This window comes from Aquarana catesbeiana, linkage group LG01, assembly GCF_042186555.1.
Source record: "Aquarana catesbeiana isolate 2022-GZ linkage group LG01, ASM4218655v1, whole genome shotgun sequence".
NCBI classification, from domain to species: Eukaryota; Metazoa; Chordata; class Amphibia; order Anura; family Ranidae; genus Aquarana; species Aquarana catesbeiana.
In genome coordinates this window covers 330,766,370-330,786,592 of record NC_133324.1, presented here as the reverse complement: position 1 = coordinate 330,786,592, position 20,223 = coordinate 330,766,370, and the positions used below count along the sequence as shown (strand labels likewise).

Sequence of the window (20,223 nt, the reverse complement as noted above, 5' to 3'; positions counted from 1 at the left end):
AAGCAATGGGGGGGAAAAGCGAACTTAGGACTTTAAATGGGACGCAAGGGAAAGTTTGCGCCCCCATCCTTAATATCATGAAAAAGAGGGGGGAAGGTTGGGACTTTGAATGAGGTGCGCATGATGCAGTCCAATCACACTCACAGAGGTGCAAACATATGTATGTTTATTAAGGACCAACGATCAACATGGCATAAAAACGCATTGCATGCATTAGACATAAAATCGCATATAGACAATAAATCTATGTATATACAACCATAGGACATGGGTAGGTACAATTATGCATCTTAATCCCCCAAGCAAGATAAAAGTCATGCGACGTAAAAACATCTGAAAATTGGTCAATGTGTGTTTGATGCATCAAAGGTAGGCCCGACGCTGCGTTTCATGGACTTCAATCCACTCTTCAGGAGCCAGATGCATCTAAATTATGATAGCCAAAACTGGGACCGTGCGACAAAACAAAGCCAGGGGTGAGCCATGGAGCCTGGCCCGGGAGCTGAGAGGGGGACCTCAACGAGGAACACCGGACTGCGCACACCAACACCCTGCAGTGGAGGGGACTTCTTGAAAAATGCATGTGATGTTTGAAGCCACATAGATGGGAGAGGATCAGGGTTGCATAGGTTGTATCAGTACCATCTCTGAATACCATGAAGCAGGGAGTGAGATGCAGCCCCAGCATTGAACGTCAGCTCCCCCTCAGCGTCACGCAGGCACGACACAGTGGAGCAAAACCTCGACGAACAACCAAGCCCAAAGCAGGGGCATGAGGAAGAAAATTTTTTTCCCTATGAAGGAGGAACCAATAACCCCTGACACAAAAGTTATCCACCCAAAACTGTTGGAGCGGTGCTAAAAGCATCCAGCATCACAGCTAGGGAGGAAGGGTGGCCCCCAACATCATGGGGGCCTACGTGTGCCGGGTGTATGATGATGGCCGCAAGCAAGAGTGGAAAATACTGAATGGGGTACACGAATATAATCTCATCACACATACAAAAAATATAAAGAAATCACAACACAAATCATATTACATAATCTAACCACTGTAAAGGTGGAGCACCAATGACAAAAAGTGTGCATCATTAACTAATCCATTTTCAATAGAATTGTATAACAACCCAAATAGATAATGTCATTGGCCAGTCCATCACCTTCACCTTCAACTTCTTTAGCAAGGCAGTGGTCGTCTTGGAGGTGTGTTTGGGGTCGTTATGTTGGAATACTGCCCTGCAGCTAGTTCCCTAGCACAGCCCTCACCTCTTGTAGAAGTATTAATTTACTCTCTGTGCTGTTCCACTGTTCCAGTTCCTCCACCCCTCCCTTTACCCTCCCCTACAAAACCTTTTATGTAGCTGTCAGAGCAGTGGAAAATGAGTATACTATAGAGCAGTGGTCATCAACCCTGTCCTCAGGGCCCACTAACAGGCCAGGTTTGCAAGATAACTGAAATACATCACATGTGGTATCATTTGCTGCTCAGTGATTGCAGAATTCTAGTCTGCATCTCCCCAAGGTAATACATAAAACCTGGCTTGTTAGTGGGCCCTGAGGACAGGGTTGATGACCACTGCTATAGAGTGTCACTTGAGTGACAGCTCTTATCCAAGATGGTGGTACCCAGCAGAAGTCTCTGGGATTTTGGATGTCTACACCAAAGAGGCTTTTACAGGTCAAAAAAAAAATGGAAAAAAGAAGTCCTGTCACAGGGGAGGAGGTCACACTGTTCTCCATACATGAGTGTTGGGTATTGTGACATTATTCCAATGACTGCAGAGGAGGAAAGAGTGATGAGGGAGTGCAGGTAATATTGGAAGAGGGTCAGGTTGGGCCTTTCCAGAGACACCATAATTCCATCCTGAATAGGAAGGTGACAGGGTTTTAAGTGTACACAATTAGAAACTATTTTCATATCATTTTAGAATTACAGTGCCTTAAAAAAGTATTCATACCCCGTGAAATTTTCCACATTTTGTCATGTTACAACCAAAAATGTAAATTTATTTTATTGGGATTTTATGTGATAGACCAACACAAAGTGGCACATAATTATGAAGTGAAAGGAAAATGATAAATGGTTTTAAATTAATTTTACAAATAAATATCTGAAAAGTGTGGCGTGCATTTGTATTTAGCCCCCTTTACTCTGATACATCTAACCAAAATCTAGTGGAACCAATTGCCTTCAGAAGTCACCTAATTAGTAAATAGAGTAGTTTAACCACTTAGGGATCGGAAGCATTTGCCCCCTTAATGACCAGGCCATTTTTTGCAATACGGCACTGCGTCGCAGTCGTGCGACGCTGTTCGCAAACAAAATTGATGTCCTTTTTTTTACCCCACAAATAGAGCTTTCTTTTGGTGGTAATTGATCACCTCTGCGGTTTTTATTTTTTGCGCTATAAACAAAAAAAAAAAAGCCCCACAATTTAGAAAAAAAAAAAAAAAAAAAAAAAAAAAAAAAAACACACACACACACTAAATTTACTTTTTGCTACAATAAATATTCCAAAAAAAATAAAAATAAATAATGTTTTCTCAGTTTAGGCCGATATGTATTCTAATACATATTTTTGGTAAAAAAGTTTGCAATAAGTGTATACGGATTGGTTTGCGCAAAAGTTATAGCATCTACAAAATAGGGGATAGATTTTTATTATTCATTTTCTTTTTACTAGTAATGGCGGTAATCAGCAATTTTTAGCAGGACTGCGACATTGCAGCGGACAAATCGGACACTTTTTTGGGACCATTGACATTTATACAGTGATCAGAGCTAAAAATAGCCACTGACTACTGTATAAAATGTCATTGGAAGGGAGGGGGTTAACACTAGGGAGCGATCAAGGGGTTAAATGTGTGTCCTAGGGAGTGTATCTAACTGTGGGGGTATGGGACTACCTGGAGGAGACTGATCGCTGTTCATAAGCAGTATGAACAGATCTGTCTCCTCTCTCCTGACAGAATGGAGATCTGTCTGTTTACATTGACAGATCTCCCGTCTGTCTCTCTCAGAAGCAATCGTAGCCGCCGGGCACGTGTATCGGCTCCGTCGTTGCGCCCCCTAGTGGTCTTAAAGCGGTCAACGTACAGCTATGGTGATTCGCCAGGGGGAGCCAACCTACCGCAGTATAACTGTGGCGGCTAGTACTTAACTGGTTAATCTCATTATAAATACAGCTGTTCTGTGAAGCCCTTAGAGGTTTGTTAGAGAACCTTATTGAACAAACAGCATCATGAAGGCCAAGGAACACACCAGACAGGTCAGGGATAAAGTTGCGGAGAGGTTTAAAGGAGGATTAGGTTATAAAAAAAAAAAATATCCCAAGCTTTGAACATCTCATGGAGCACTATTCAATCCATCATCCAAAAATGGAAAAAGTATGGCACAACTGCAAACCTACCAAGACATGGCCATCCACCTAAACTGACAGGCCGGGCAAGGAGAGCATTAGTCAGAGAAGCAGCCAAGAGGCCCATGGTAACTCTGGAGGAGCTGTAGAGATCCACAGCTCAGGTGGGAGAATCTGTCCACAGGACAATTATTAGTCATGCACTCCACAAATCTGGCCTTTATGGAAGAGTGGCAAGAAGAAAGCCATTGTTGAAAGAAAGCCATAAGAAGTCCCGTTTGCAATTTGTGAGAAGCCATGTGGGGACACAGCAAACATGTGGAAGAAGGTGCTCTGGTCAGATGAGACCAAAATGTAACTTTTTGACCTAAAAGCAAAAAGCTATGTGTGGTGGAAAACTAACACTGCACATCACCCTGAACACACCATCCCTACTGTAAAATATGGTGGCGGCAGCATTATGTTGTGGGGATGCTTTTCTCCAGTAGGGGAAGAGAAGCTGGTCAGAGTTGATGGGAAGGTGGATGGAGCCAAATACAGGGCAATCTTAGAAGAAAACCTGTTAGAGAGTTAGAGTCTACAAAAGACTTGAGACTCGGGAGGCGATTCACCTTCCAGCAGGCCAAGACCCTAAACATACAGCCACAGCTACAATAGAATGGTTTAGATCAAAGCATATTCATGTGTTAGAATTGCCCAGTCAAAGTCCAGACCCAAATACAATTGAGAATCTGTGGCAAGGCTTGAAAATTGCTGTTTCACAGACGCTCTCCATCCAATCTGACAGAACTTGCGCTATTTTGCAAAGAAGAATGGGCAAAAATGTCACTCTCTAGTTGTGCAAAGCTGATAGAGACATCCCCAAATAGACTTGCAGCTGTAATTGCCAGGAAAGGTGGTTCTACAAAGTATTGCCTCAGCGGGGCTGAATACTTTTACACTTTTCACAGATTTGTAAAAAATGTTGAAAACCATTTATCATTTTTCTTTCGCTTCACAATTATGTGCTGCTTTGTGTTGGTCTATCACATAAAATCCCAATAAAATACATTTACATTTTTGGTTGTAACATGACAAAATGTGGAAAATTTCAAGGGGTATGAATACTTTTTCAAGGCACTGTATATACACTCACCTGCCACTTTATTAGGTACGCCTTGCTAGTACCGGGTTGGACCCCCTCTTGCCTTCAGAACTGCCTTAATTCTTCATGGCATAGATTCGACAAGGTGTTGGAAACATTCCTCAGAGATTTTGCTCCATATTGACATGATAGCATCATGCAGTTGCTGTCGGCTGCAAGTCCATGATGCGAAACTCCCATTCTACCACATCCCAAAGGTTCTCTATTGGATTGAGATCTGGTGACTGTGGAGACCGTTGGAGTTCAGTGACCTCATTGTCATGTTCAAGAAACCAGTTTGAGATGATTTGAGCTTTGTGACATGGTGCATTATCCTGCTGGAAGTCAGAAGATGAGGTGGGTAGTTTAGTTTTTGTCAGTTAATTTTGTAATTAAGAAATTTTTCTCCTTCACTGATGTGCGCTGATGAGGTGGCACTGATAGGCTGAACTGGTGGGCATTGATGAAGTGGCACTTATGGGCACTGATAAGGAGACACTAATATGCCACACTTATGGGCACTGATAGGTGGCACTGGACAGAAGTGATGGGCGGGACTGATAGCCAGCACTGACTGGCATCACTAATGGGCACTGATTGATGACACGGTTGGTGCTATAATGTAATCAGGGCACTGATCAGTCATATTTTGTTGGCTCCTGCGAGGAAATGCTGCTGATCGGCTCTCCTCGCCAAACAGTCTGTCAGCGTGAGGCGAGGAGCGCCGATTACCAGCATCTCCGTGTTTACATGTGACCGGCTGTGATTGGACACAGCCGATCACATGGTTAAAGAGCCTCGGACGAGACTCTTTAGAGATCAGGGTCGCGTCGTGTCCTAGCAACACGGTGCGGCCATTCTGGGACACCGTCATATGACGTAGTCCCAGAAAGAGCTGACCGCCCCGCCTTCATTTGACAGTGGGCAGGTGGCCACTAGTTAGACAATGCTCAGTTTGCACTAAGGGGCCCAAAGTGTGCCAAGAAAAGATCCCCTATACCATTACACCACCACCAGCCTGAACCATTGATACAAGGCAGGATGGATCCATGCTTTCATATTGTTTACGCCAAATTCTGAATGTCGCAGCTGCAATTGAGACTCGGACGCCAAATTCTGAATGTCGCAGCTGCAATTGAGACTCGGACAAGGCAGTGTTTTTTTCCTATCTTCTATTGTTGAATTTTGGTGAGCCTGTGTGAATTGTAGCCTCAGTTTCCTGTCCTTAGCTGATAGGAATGGCACTCGGTGTGGTCTTCTGCTGCTGTAGCCCATCTGCTTCAAGTTTTGATGTGTTGTGCGTTCAGAGATGGTATTTCTGCATACCTTGGTTGTAACGAGTGATTATTTGCATTACTGATGTCTATAATCTCAAACCATTCTGCCCATTCTCCTCTGACCTCAACAAGGCATTTTCGTCAACACATCTGCCACTCACTGGATATTTTCTCTTTTTCGGACAATTCCCTGTAAACCCTAGAGATGGTTGTGCCTGAAAATCCCAGTAGATCAGCAGTTTTTGAAATACCGAGACCAGCCCGTTTGGCACCAACAACCATGCCACGTTCAAAGTCACTTAAATACCCTTTCTGATGCTTGGTTTGAACTTCAACAAGTCACCTTCACCATGTCTAGATGACTAAATGCACTGAGTTGCTGCCATGTGATTGGCTGATTAGCAATTTATGTTACCAAGCAATTGAACAGGTGTACCTAATAAAGTGGAGTGCGATATAGGGTGTGTGTATATATATATATATATATATATATATATATATATATATATATATATATATATATATATATATATATATATATACACATATACATACACATACATACATACACTCTCTCTCATTGGTATTGGGACACAGACATCTCTCCATTTCTATTGTATAATGCAGGTCAGTAACCTGTGTTAGGACACAGCACACTTAAATTCATTACAGCAGTGCACCAATATGAATACCAAATTATTATATACTGTTGCTTCTATGCACTAAAGGCTGAGAGATTTAAAAGAATGTTCACAAATATTTGTTTTCAAAAACTGTTAATATCAATTTAATATCAAGAGTCTGATTTTCTGGGAAAAAGTTTGTTTACAAATCTCCAGAAGTTATTTTCCTTCAGAAAAACACATTTCTTATAACAGAAATTTTGAAGGCAGCATGAAATATTTTGTTTGTACCTCAATGAGCTCATGTGTGCTCAACTGCCACAAGTACAACTGTTTATTACTTGCAGAACCGTAGATAATAGGTGCACGTCATCATTTCCACCAGCAGGGGGAGGAAGAGAAGTGTTATCTGTTGTGCATATACACCATGCCAGGGAACATTCTTCATTATGAAAAAAAAGAAATATCTTCTAGTAGTGCTACAACTGAGAAAAATAATTCAACAGTTTTCAGTAATCTTTTGCAGAGCCAAGAGGCCAGTTTGCAGCCTGATATAAATATACAGAGGATTGTCTCAGAGGATCTTGAAAGTGACTGTTTTCTGCAACATGAAGGTCTGCTAAAACGAGAGAGAGATCGATACTTTCCTCCCCCATTATCATGAATCATTTGTCTTCTCATTTTCGTACTTGCCAGGATCAGAACTTGAGGGGGAAATCAGTTCTGGTAGACGGTCCCCCCATTCACATTTCCTAGCACAGCGGTACAAATCCCTAAGAATCAATAGAATATAAAAAAGGTGTTACTAAAGGCTATTTTTTTTTTTTATTGTAATACTTACCTGCTCTGTACAATAGTTTTGCACAGAGTGATCCCAAACCTCCTGTTCTTGGGTCCCCTGCTGGAACTATACGCTCCTCTTTAGAGTCTGTACCCATAGCAAGCGCTTACTATGAGGCAGATGTGCGGCCTTTCTCCCAAGCCAGGCTATGTGAGTCTATAGATACACAGAGCACAGCATGGCCCTGCCATCTGCTCCCTCACTGGATTTGATTAAAGTGTTACTAAACCCAAACAGTAAAATCTGTGTGTTTATGCAGTAAAGCATGCTATAGTCATGTTATACTCACTGTGGAACCTAATTCTCTGCATTGTGTAAAAAGGTTGTTTGATCCTGTATGCACAGATCCTCCCCTTCTTGCATTGTACCCAAAACATCTCTGTATAAGACAGAGCTAGTGGAGTCAGTCTGCACATGTTCAGTTTGGTGTCTATTGCTAAAGTTTTTTTCTTTTCTTGGGAGGGTGCATGTGATCAGCGCAGGGCCAATCAGCACTGTCCAGACAGAGGGTCAGGGGTCCTGCATCCTCATAGGACAGCCAGTGCAGTATGAAAACTCTTCCTACAAGCTTTAACCAGGCACTGATAGAAGTCACAAGACTGCTATATACCGCTGATGAGAAAAAGGTATTTAGTAGGGGGTGTTGAAAATTGTGCAATTGATGCGATTGCATTAATTACGTCATTGTCCCCTGTCAGAGTCTTCCCCTCCCTCCATACTGAAATGTGTCACACAGAACAGGGATCTCCCACTGTAACACGAAGCTTGGATCTGACATGCCATGTGGCCACTGTAACAAAGTCCTGGCTCCTGTGTTAGACGGCACACTGATCCAATGCCAAAAAATTGAATCAATGTTATGTGTATTATAGAAGCCGGGAATTTGTTGACAGTGGCCACAGGGCAATTAAAATTCAAGCTCTGTGTCACAGCGGGAGATCTCTGCTGTGTGTGTGATCCAGGCACTGGTGAGGCTGTACTGATGGGCACTGGTGAGGCAGCACTGATATTGCTATACTGATGGGCACATATAAGGCTCCATTGATGGGCACTGATATGCTGCACTGCTGGGTTTTTGATGAAAACCATGGGCAGTAATCGTGATGCATCGCGTAATCTAAGGAAATCGTTGATAGGACAATCGTAATGGAATCGCGAGACCAGTGAAGAAGCACACCCCTAGTACTGAGCAGTTTATATTTACTAAAATGATTGCATTGCCATATTCTGTGTACTGTGGGAGACCAGATATAGTGAATGCAGGGTCCTGGGTTTAGTAACACTGACAGAAGCAGGACCCAATGGCTCCCGCTGCTGCCTCTGTGTCCAGTGAGAAGAGAGAAAGAGCGCACAACGCTGCTCTCAGGCACATTGCTGATTGAGAGAGCCCAGGCATATGTAAGTTTAAGTGGGGAGATAATCTTGGAAGGTATTTTACCTTAAAAGTAGAACTTCAGAAAATGATGTCCTGCTAGAACACATCAGGCTGGCCCCTTTTACAGGTATAGCCATGTAAAAATAAGTGCCTGTACTGTTTAAGATCCAGTAATGCACAGTCTAATCCTGTTTGGCATATGCTCATTTGCTATCTATTCTGGGCACTGTGCCTAAAATCAGAGCCACTAGAGGCCAAGCAGCTGACAGCCTAAATATTTACTGCTGAAGGGGGATGAAAGCATCAGGAATGACACAGACTGCGGTGAGAGAACACAGATTAGGGAGGAGGAAAACAAAAAGCAGGAGAGATGACAGGACAAATTCTGCTGTCAGGTAGAAATAAGCGTTATACCTACAAAAACTGTGTCTTATCTCATCTCCCTGAAAATGTTATCCTTTCTCCTTCATAGGCTGCCTGTGTATGTCAGCACTGTAAAGCCGGCCATAGACAGTTCAAACCTCAGCAGGTTTCAGCAGGGACCGGCTGAGATTCAAGCCACCTGTGGGCAGGCTGGTTACATCCAAGTCGATTGTAAACAATGGGAAAGGCTGGTTGTACCCAAACATCACTGCCGGCAGCTATAGCTACTAGCAGTAATCATCATGTTCAGCCAGCCAGGAAGGCTCCCTGTGCCCCCCCTGCTAGCAGAACACAATAGCTCTGAGGGAAGAATTCTCCCATCATTACTGATTGATGATGGGGAAATGAAGCGGTCTTCTTTGCTTCTACCCATGGTGGAAGGAAATAAAATCAAATCATCTAAGGAGTTCTTAAAGTTTGTTAGCTTTCCTCTTTATAATTGCGCCAAGACATAGAATCAATCAAGGCTGGAAATGCACACATTTTAATTACAGAAAGTGACATCGTTTTTGAGACCAAGGAGAGGGCGAGAGTTTCCAATAAGGAAGTGACTGCTCTTGGCTTTAATAAAAATGACAGCCTCCAAGAAGAAACAGGAGCCACGCTGGAGGCAATGTACAGCACATACTAATTTGGTAGCATAGTTATTAATACAGAATGTATTACATAAATTGCTATCAAACTGTTATAGGTAAAGTTCTGCTTTAATGCAGAGAATCCATTAAGGTTAAAAAAAGTTTAGCCTTTAGACCCCTTTCACCCTGGGGCGGCAGGTCTGTTAGCGGCGTTTTTTCAGCCACTAGCGGGGCGCTTTTAACGCCAGCTAGCAGCCGGGGAAAGGGTTAATAGTGCCCGTTTTGCGGTGCTTCGGCAGCGCTGCCAATTCATTTCAATGGGCAGGGCGGTGTATACAGCGCTCGTCCAACGCCCAAAAATGCCGCTTGCAGTCCTGCAAACGCACCGCCCCAGTGTGAAAGCACATAGGCTTTCACACTGGGGTGGCTTTACAGCCGCTATTTTTAGCGCTAAAATGCCTGAAAAGTGCCCCAGTGTGAAAGGGGTCTTACAGCCAATTTAACATTATGTATTACAAGTGAAGTTGGTGCACTGTGCTCATCATAATTTCAAAATCCAAGTTTTCCTAAAGCTATGAAAAAAATATAAAATTCTACACACAGATTTCTGAATTTTCAAACAGGTGGAAATTAGAACAGAGCAGGCACAGAAAGTGCCAAAACATCATCTATAAGTTCATGAAACATACTTTCCATTTCTTTGGGAAGTTATGACATCATGGTGTAGCTTCCCATCAGAGCCACATGTGTGGCAGTGCACATGGCGTGGTCTTCGCAGCACAGGTCCAATTACACGTGGCCACTGGTTGCCAATTTCACCCATGATGCCACGGGAAATCACCAGAAAGGAAAACTTCTCCCAGCGCTGTGGTGGGTTCTATAGTGGGAAAAAAAAAAAAAATACTAAAAAGAAAAAAAAAAAAATAATATGTTTAGGAAACTTATAAGCACAGAGTTTTGTGTTCTCACCCATCTCAATGGTAATGACTGGTACTGCTGCACAAAATTACAGGGTACCTTGGAATTTTCAGTTAGTCTTGGACATTCCAGTTGATGAGGACACTGGTAAAGAAAGTTATAAAAAGAAAGTGAGGGGGATCTCTCTGTTCAAACTCAGAATCCTATAATTAGCCAAGAGGTGCTTCATCATCCCTTGTGGAATCTGTCAGTACAGTGACTTAGCAGCTAGCGGGTTACAGTTTCAAATCTCAGTCAGGCCACCATTTGCATGTCGTGCTTGTATGGATTGTCTCCAAGCACTCTGGTTTCCTCCCACACTCCAATGCAGTTAGGTTAATAGTGTCCTCTTTAAATTGGCCCTAGTTTGTGTGCATGCATGTGAAATGGGGACCCTTCATAGTAAACTCCTTGAGGGCAGCGACTGATGTAAATGTATATTATATAAAGCACTGTGTAAATTGTCAGCCCTATATAAATATATTCGAAAAGGCAGTTATTGTTCATGTGGTCACTATGTCAGCCATGAAATAGTTAACACATGCAGGCAGGTTGGAGGTTTCAATGAGAAAATAAAAGCCTTCAGCCTGCAGCCGAACACTGCCACTTTCAAGTTGCAGTGGCATATTCTATACAATATGTTTAATACTTGTAATTGTCAGATACAATGACAGCATTAAAAAATAAAATACGTTTAAAAAAAATAGGGGAAAAAAAAAAAAAAAAAAAGAAAATATGCACAATGATGATGCCAAGTTTGGTCTGGACACGACTGACTTCACTGACAGGGTTAAAGAAAAAAAAAGAAAAAAAAAAAAAAAAGTCAAAATGTATTACCACTATGAATTTTGGGTACTTTCCCAAACACATTCACAAGCAGTATTGAATAAAGGCATATCTTACCGGAGCAAAAATATTTGCTGGCCGATGGTCCCAAAGTTCTGTGTCACCTCCCTGTACCAAAACAGAAATTAGTGATATTGCGAATACAAAAAAAAAAAAAAAAAAAAAAAAAAAAAAAAAAAAAAAAAAAAACACACAACACACTAGTTATTACCTGATAACTGTATTACCAGGTCACAAGCTTTAGGCTCTTCCTCTTATAGGAAACAGAAGCAGAGAGAAGTTAAAAGTGCCCCATCCACTACTATCTTTCAGTTTTACCAAGGATGAACTGAAAGGCAAGCAGAACCACCCATACATAAAATTAGAATCTTAGGGTGGATAACATACTGTCCTGGAGGATTCCTGGAAAAAGGAGTTATCAGGTAATAACTTGTGTTTTTCCAAATCATCCTCCAGGACACGTGAGAGACTACAACAATGTAGTTTGGGAGGGTACAGACAGAAAAACTTTAAAAAAAAACAAAAAAAAAAAAAACACCTAGACAAGACCGAAGGTCAACATTGCCATGTCAAATGGTTCTACGACTAGTACACAGATGGCACCATTCCTCTTCTAAAAGACTGAGTAGGCTGTGCTGAAACCCTGACCTGATACTACAAGTCTTACAAGGTGTAGGTTATTGTAATAGAAGCATGCGTTATATGCTTTACTATAAAAAGGAGATTAAGAACATTTAAAATGGAAGGTGGTAGATTCGTACATAAAGTCTGAGACGCTTTTTAAAGCTACCCTGGTGAGGCCTCAGCAACCAGGAGGTCTTATCCTTAAAGAAGAACTCTGGGATTTTCAAAAAATCCCTCATTAGTACACTCCCCCCCCCCCCCCCCCCAAAAAAAACACAAACGGTAAGACATTTCACAAATGTGAAACTGTTTAAAGAGATATGACTGATTTAATTTTCAGTAAGTCAGTTTTGTCAATCAAAAAATGCATCATCTTTTCTGGCAGGGAGGAACTCTAATGCTGCGTACACACAATCGGATTTTCCGTCGGAAAAAACTTGGATGGTTTTTCCGACGGAATTCCGCCCAAGCTTGCCTTGCATACACACGGTCACAAGTTCAGAGAACGCCGTGACATACAACACTACGACGAGCCGAGAAAATTAAGTTCAATGCTTCCGAGTATGCGTCAAATTGTTTCTGAGCATGCGTAGGAATTTTGCGCCTCGGAATTTGTACAGACGATCGCATTTTCGGATAGGAACTTTTTCCGACCAAAAAAAATTGAGAACCTGCTCTCAATCTTTTGCTGGCGGGAATTCCGCCAGCAAAGGTCCGATGGAGCATACACACGGTCGCAATTTCTGACCAAAAGCTCTCATCGGTCTTTTGCTGGCTGAATTTCTGATCGTGTGTACACGGCATTAGAACAGTGATTGCATCATATCCTCTTCTCTCTCTCTCTAACTGTAATCAGCCTACATTTGCCATGAATCCTTGGGATGGGAGTGAATGTAGGCTTGTACATGTAAATGTGAACTCGCCCACTTCAACATAAATCACACCCCTCATTCTGCAGCCAGCAAGCCATACATAACACACGGTATGATAGGTACAATACAAAGCATTTTAATATAAATGCAAACCAGTGCAACGTGTCAGGGACCACCACCAGTGACGAACTTTACAGACCACCACCAGTGCAGCATGTCTGTCCCACCAGTGACGAATTTTAGGGACCACCACCAGTGCAGCATGTCTGTCCCACCAGAGCCGAACGTCAGGGACAACCACCACCAGAGCCGAACGTCAGGGACCAGAAGTGCAGCAAGTCTGTCCCACTAGTGCAGCTGGTCAGGGACCACCAGTGCAGAGGGGGGATTATTAGAAAATCGCTTGTATGATTTGGCATTCACTAAAAAACGCTAATAAAATACTGCATGACTGAGTTATTTTATGAAGTCATGCGGTATTTTAGTAGTGCTAGCACATTATGACTACCTAGCAGGGTACAGAAAAAAAAAAAAAAAAAAAAGTCCAGCGATTTACAACCAGTTTAACACAGGATTTAAATTAGCTGGTTGTTAAGGACGCCAATGCCCACCAGCTCCTTAACAACCAGTAACTGTCATGGTTGTTAAGGAGCAGGCAGCACCTAACCTGCCCACTGAAGCTCCCGAGATGGATCTCCCCAGCCCTGCGCCAGCTCTCGCCATACCAGCGGCCTCAGCAGGAAAGGTGGGGGTAGGAAGGACCAAAGGTAGCAAATCAGGAAGGGAGGCTGTAGTATAAAGTGACCCTTGGTACAGGACCACCTTGCCTATTGATGCCAAAAAGGTCTGGAGAGGGACTCCCAGGCACCTCCTAGGTAAGAAAGGGTAAAAACAACAAAAACAGAAGTTGCTGTGCATATAGAAGTGCAGGAAACACAAGAACCGAAGGGCAGTAGTGAATTTAACTTCTCTCTGCGCTTGCGTTTCCTGTAGGAGGAACCTGTGATTCTCATTTGATCATATTGGAGTCAGACTTTGGAAAGGGGGGTAATCCATGTAACTAAAACAAAATTATGCCCCATTTGGAGACTAAGGGGGTCATTTACTAGCTCTGCAGTGCTAATTACCTCGAATTAGCACTAAAATGGTATTCACTATAGCGCTGGTAAAAAAAATACTCCCAAAATCAAATTTACTATAGTTCCCTGAAAACAAATGGCGCCCAAACCCTTACACTGATAAAACCTGGATGGAAATAATGTTTAGAGCATTATATAATTGCCTAAATGGTACTGAAATATGCAGTATTTTATTTAAACATAATCTGTGTTTAAACTGTATGAAAAAGTGAAATATCTTTAAAAGTCTGAGAAGAGATAAATTTCCCATTTTTGTACAACTAGGTGCCAACACAACTGAGCATGCTCAGACCTGCAAATAGCTCTCATTTTAGCTCCAATGTCTTTTTTACAGGGCGCTATAGTAAATACGAAAATGAGCGCTGTGTTAAAGAGCATTTTTGGGGAGTGAAAAATTGGCGCTATTATAGTCCAAGGCAAGTTTAAGCCATTGATTCTAATGGTACAATTGTAACTTTCACAAATAGATCCTTTTAAAATGTTGAGATGAAATGCATCTTTCTCTAAAATAAATTTTCCTTTGCAACATTGTTACTTCTACTTCAACTATTTTTTTTTTAAGGATGCGAGAATGTGGAATGTTTTGATAAAATATTTTTCTCTGTCACGTTCACTTGTTACTCTCCATCTCACAACAATCTTTACCCCAAACTCACACAAGTGTCTTTACAATCCACAAAAAATACCCATTGCTGATGCAAATTTAAAATAAATTCCAAATAATCATAAATTTGAGCCCAAAAAATGTGATGTTTACTAACATCAGAAATCAAAATGTAATTCCCAAAAATTTGAGGGTAATATCACTATTCTACACTGACCCACAAAGAACCAGCAAATATCACAAATCAAGAAGAATAAACTTTTGACCAATGTAATTCCATCACCTGTATGTCCAAAGAAATGCAGTATGCATGTGTATTTATGTGTAGGAGGTTTTCACATGTGGCAGCTCCATGGCTTAGAGGTTAGAACTTCTGCTTAGTATCCCTGAGTGTCTGGGTTCAAATCCCAAACATGCCGCTTCATGTAGAGAAGTTGTCTCATCTCCCAAGTCCTAAAACTATGTCTAAATGTAGTATTTGTGTAGGAGGGTTCCACCACCATTGTAAATCTTGCCAGATACACTATCTTGCCAAAAGTATTGTGACGCCTGCCTTTACACACACATGAACTTTAATGGCAGCCCAGTCTTAGTCTGTAGGGTTAAAAATTGATTTGGCCCACCCTTTGCAGCTAGAACAGCTTCTGTGAAGGCTGTCCACAAGGTATAGTGTGTCTATGGGAATGTTTGACCATTCTTCCAGAAGTGCATTTGTTAGGCCAGGCACTGATGTTGGATGAGAAGGCCTGGCTAGCAGTCTCTGCTCTAATTCAGCCAAAAGGTATTCTATCGGGTTGAGGTCAGGACTCTATGCAGGCCATTCAAGTTCCTCCACCCCAAAATGCGCTCATCCATGTCTTCATGGACCTTGCTTTGTGCACTGGTGCACAGTCATGTTGGAACAGGAAGGGGCCATCCCCAAACTGTTCCCACAAAGTTGGGAGCATGAAATTGTCCAAAATATGTCTTGGTATGCTGATGCCTTAAGTGTTCCCTTCACTGGAACTAAGAAGAGAAGCCTAACCCCTGAAAAACAACCCCACATCATAATCCCCCCCCCCCTCCACCAAATCATTCGGACCAGTACACAAAGCAAGGTCCATAAAGACATGGATAAGTGAGTTTGGGGTGAAGAAACTTGACTGGCCTGCACAAAGTCCTGACCGCAACACAACAAAACACCTTAGGGATGAATTCGAGCGGAGACGGTAAGCTAGGCCTTCTCGTCCAACATCAGTGCCTGACCTCACAAATGCACTTCTGGAAGAATGGTCAAACATATCCATAGACACACTCCTAAACTTTGTGGACAGCCTTCCCAGAAGAGTTGAAGTTGTTATAGCTGCAAAGGGTGGGCCAAATGAACTTTGAACCCTACGGACTAAGACTGGGATGCCATTACAGTTCATGTGCGTATAAAGGCAGTCATCCCAATACTTCGGACAATGTATTGTATATTGCTTGTGACACTGAGCATGGCTATGGACTTAGGGCTGGTTCACACCACAGATGCAGACAACATGTGTGAGGCAGCCCTCTGGCTAAATGGGTAGCAATTCTGTCTAGCAGCACTGGGGTTGCTGGTTCAATTCCCCAACATCCTAATGCTTGTGTTGAAGTTTACATGTTCTCCCTGTGTGGGTTCCTCACCACAATCCAAAGACATGCTGGTATCTTATTTGTCTCCTGTCGAAATAGTCTTTAATGTAAGAAAGGTAGTTTTGGACTTTAGATTGGAAGTTCATTGCAGCCAGGAACTGATGTTAATGTTTGTTAGCACTAATGCCAAGGGACTTGGACATTTTAAAATTGTAGGATTAACACTGCACAGGTACATATGCTTAGAAAACTGTTGCTTTGTTTATGTGCATGTAAACGGACTTCGATCTTTGGCCTGTAGTTGGAGATTTGATGCACATAGCCAAGGGCAACACAGTTGCAAATAGCATTATGTGTTCCTGCTCATCAGGTGCAATCACTTTAGACTTACATGAAGAGACAGATGGAAAGATACTGGTGGACGTGTACTTCTATTGGGCGTGTGTCAGTTGCTAACAATACCACCTATCTTATATAAAGAGCTGCAGTAGGGGGGGGTTCGTTTGACCTGAGAAGGCCAGGTTTTTTGCGGTGATTTGTAGGGGAGAAGGAATGATATTGTGCATATTGACAAACGCCCAACTAGGGCTGTTTGTTGAAATTCTTGTCCATTTTTTACATCAAAAGTGGATTTATGTGTCCGTGCTGTCAATGTTGTGTGTGTGTATATCGTTCCTGTCTGACCATGCAAACATAGTTTGGGAGCATGTGCTGACTTACTCTTTGATCTCATCGCTTAATCGTGTGCACAGAAATGCAGCTTCCAGCAGAACATGGTCACCTATGTATGTGTGTGGATTGTGGGCTGGTGGTAGGTGTTATATTTTTAATATATATGCCTTTAATATGTTGGAATGTTTTGTAAGAATGACTTAAGTATGTTTCTATAATCTTGCAGATAAAAATGATGTGGGCTGGAGGGTGAGTTGTAGTATGAAATGTTACCCGTTATACACTAAAAATAAAGCTGTGTCCAAAATTTAGATTGTAAGCTCCTATGAGCAGGGCCCTTAAAACCCAATTGGTAACTGTTTTGCTAAATGTAGCACCAGGTATCCTGTAGAAATTTTTTTTTGAAGCTAGTAAATGAATGTACATAAATTTTGTCCTATGCTGGCAAAATAAAAGTACAGTGGAACCTCGGATTACGAGCATAATCCGTTCCAGGAGTACGCTCGTAATCCAATGTACTCGCATATCAAAGTGAGTTTTCCCACTGAAGTCAATGGAAACGAAAATAATGCCCGCATTGACTTCAATGGGATGCAATACCCCATGTGGCCAGAGGCGGGGGGCGCCGGAGAGCCTCGGAAAGGCCGAAAAGGCCTGAGGGACACTTCGGCTAACCTCGGCAAACCTTGGAAAACTCCGTTCACGAGCCTTTCCGAGGTTTGCCCAGGTCAGCCGAACTGTCCTCAGGCGTTTCCGTGCATTTCCGAACGGCGCCGATCTGCAACTTTCGGCTCTGCTCGGCTCTGGTGCCCCACACCTCAGGCCAAAAGCGGTACTGCACACCGCTTTTGGCCCGAATTCTGCTCGTTTTGCGAAACACTCGCAAACCGAGTTAGGATTTTTAGAAATACAGTGCTCGGTTTGCGAAACGCTCGTTAACCGCGTTACTCGCAAACCGAGGTTCCACTGTACATTGAGCTTGTTTGTTGCTCTTTTTTTTCTACTTAGTTTTGGGGAAGTGCAATATCTTTCTTTTATAGAGTTGGATGCAAAGAGCTGCGCTTAGGACAATAGTTTAGGTGTGCTGCCTCCCTTAAAAGAGCTTCCCTAGGGATTCTCTACTAACTAGAATTATATTACCAGGGGTTGTGGCGCTTCCTGTAGGGTAATAAATGGGAGGGGTGGTTACCCAGATGGTTTCCTTCAGTAGATCCCAATGGAGGTAACTAGACCTACCAGGGAGAAAAAACTTTAGTTACCGTGAGGGTATGTGTGTCTGCACCTACACACACATATCCCCATGCACCCGTGTGTATCAGCAGATAAATAAATAGATGAGTAATGTTTTCAAAAAGGTCTGGTCTGAGGCCCCTAATAGTGTGGTAAATTTACACCATATGCCACCACTAGGTGAAAAAATCAATACCATATATGCATACTACTGATCTAAAATAAACCATCAAAATAACCCTTTGCTCATCGTGCAAGGAAAACACATGTAAGTATGAGTAAAAGAGTAAAAGACATTACATAATATCAAAATAGTCCCAATAAACGTAATAAAATCAATTAAGTCCAAAGAAACAATTTTGCAGTGATTAAATTCCTTAAAGTGAAAAAACTTATGTGAAAAAACTTTTTAGTGAAACAGTTTTTTGTTCAAATCCAACGTTTCAGCAATTCCGTGACTTGAGTGCTCTCGAAAAATTCCTGTGACTTTTGTGCACCCCCTTTCGGGTCCCCACTCACCAGATCCAACAGCCCCACAAGGGGCGACCAGCATAAGATGTCTCAATCACGGTCTCCTTTCCACGGTAGTTGTACGGGCTCCCCAAGGTGGTTTCCGTGCCTCTGATTTTCCCAATGGATTCCTCCAATCTCAGATGGAGCAGGCTGCAAGGGGAGTTGCGGTCCAAATATTCTCTCCCCCACCTTCCTACCGAGCATCCAAATAGTTTCCCACTATTGGTTTCAATGTTCGCAATGGCTCCCTCATAGAAAGAAAAAATAGGAAGCTCCCATGGTGTAGTATATATAAAACGCTTTAATTCAAAAGAACTCCATCAGCTTACAGCGGAGTAAAAAATAATAAAATAAAATAAATATACCATATATTTAGCTAAATAAACAACCAGTGAATAAAAACCAAATTAGCTCACTCAGAGATACCCTGAGGACAGGCCCATAGCGGTAAAGAAAGTTGAAAAAACGTGCCGCTGTTTGGAGCTGTTTGCGCTCCACCTGCGTTCCAGCTAGGGCCCGTACCCGGAAGTGACGTAGCGTGCGTGGCGTCGTTGTACGCGTTTCGTCATAGGACGTTGCTAAAGACGTCCTATGACGAAACGCGTACAACGACGCCACGCACGCTACGTCACTTCCGGGTACGGGCCCTAGCTGGAACGCAGGTGGAGCGCAAACAGCTCCAAACAGCGGCACGTTTTTTCAACTTTCTTTACCGCTATGGGCCTGTCCTCAGGGTATCTCTGAGTGAGCTAATTTGGTTTTTATTCACTGGTTGTTTATTTAGCTAAATATATGGTATATTTATTTTATTTTATTATTTTTTACTCCGCTGTAAGCTGATGGAGTTCTTTTGAATTAAAGCGTTTTATATATACTACACCATGGGAGCTTCCTATTTTTTCTTTCTATGAGGGAGCCATTGCGAACATTGAAACCAATAGTGGGAAACTATTTGGATGCTCGGTAGGAAGGTGGGGGAGAGAATATTTGGACCGCAACTCCCCTTGCAGCCTGCTCCATCTGAGATTGGAGGAATCCATTGGGAAAATCAGAGGCACGGAAACCACCTTGGGGAGCCCGTACAACTACCGTGGAAAGGAGACCGTGATTGAGACATCTTATGCTGGTCGCCCCTTGTGGGGCTGTTGGATCTGGTGAGTGGGGACCCGAAAGGGGGTGCACAAAAGTCACAGGAATTTTTCGAGAGCACTCAAGTCACGGAATTGCTGAAACGTTGGATTTGAACAAAAAACTGTTTCACTAAAAAGTTTTTTCACATAAGTTTTTTCACTTTAAGGAATTTAATCACTGCAAAATTGTTTCTTTGGACTTAATTGATTTTATTACGTTTATTGGGACTATTTTGATATTATGTAATGTCTTTTACTCTTTTACTCATACTTACATGTGTTTTCCTTGCACGATGAGCAAAGGGTTATTTTGATGGTTTATTTTAGATCAGTAGTATGCATATATGGTATTGATTTTTTCACCTAGTGGTGGCATATGGTGTAAATTTACCACACTATTAGGGGCCTCAGACCAGACCTTTTTGAAAACATTACTCATCT

The 20,223-nt window shown here is 42.4% G+C and overlaps 1 protein-coding gene across 2 annotated transcripts in view; it reads right to left on the bottom strand.

Moving 5' to 3' along the window:
• Positions 1 to 6,518: 6,518 nt before the first annotated feature.
• Positions 6,519 to 20,223, bottom strand: part of METTL17 (methyltransferase like 17) — a 52,506-nt gene continuing 38,801 nt past the window's right edge. Inside the window, exons 11-14 of one of the 2 annotated variants that reach the window (XM_073631340.1) lie at positions 11,457 to 11,507; positions 10,566 to 10,658; positions 10,286 to 10,473; positions 6,519 to 7,155 (exon numbers count right to left, since the gene is read on the bottom strand). In XM_073631340.1, the coding sequence (XP_073487441.1) occupies positions 7,041 to 7,155; positions 10,286 to 10,473; positions 10,566 to 10,658; positions 11,457 to 11,507 (447 nt within the window). In that variant the 3' untranslated portion in view covers positions 6,519 to 7,040. The remainder of the gene's footprint in view (positions 7,156 to 10,285; positions 10,474 to 10,565; positions 10,659 to 11,456; positions 11,508 to 20,223) is intronic. The other variant, XM_073631351.1, reaches the window with a different exon arrangement.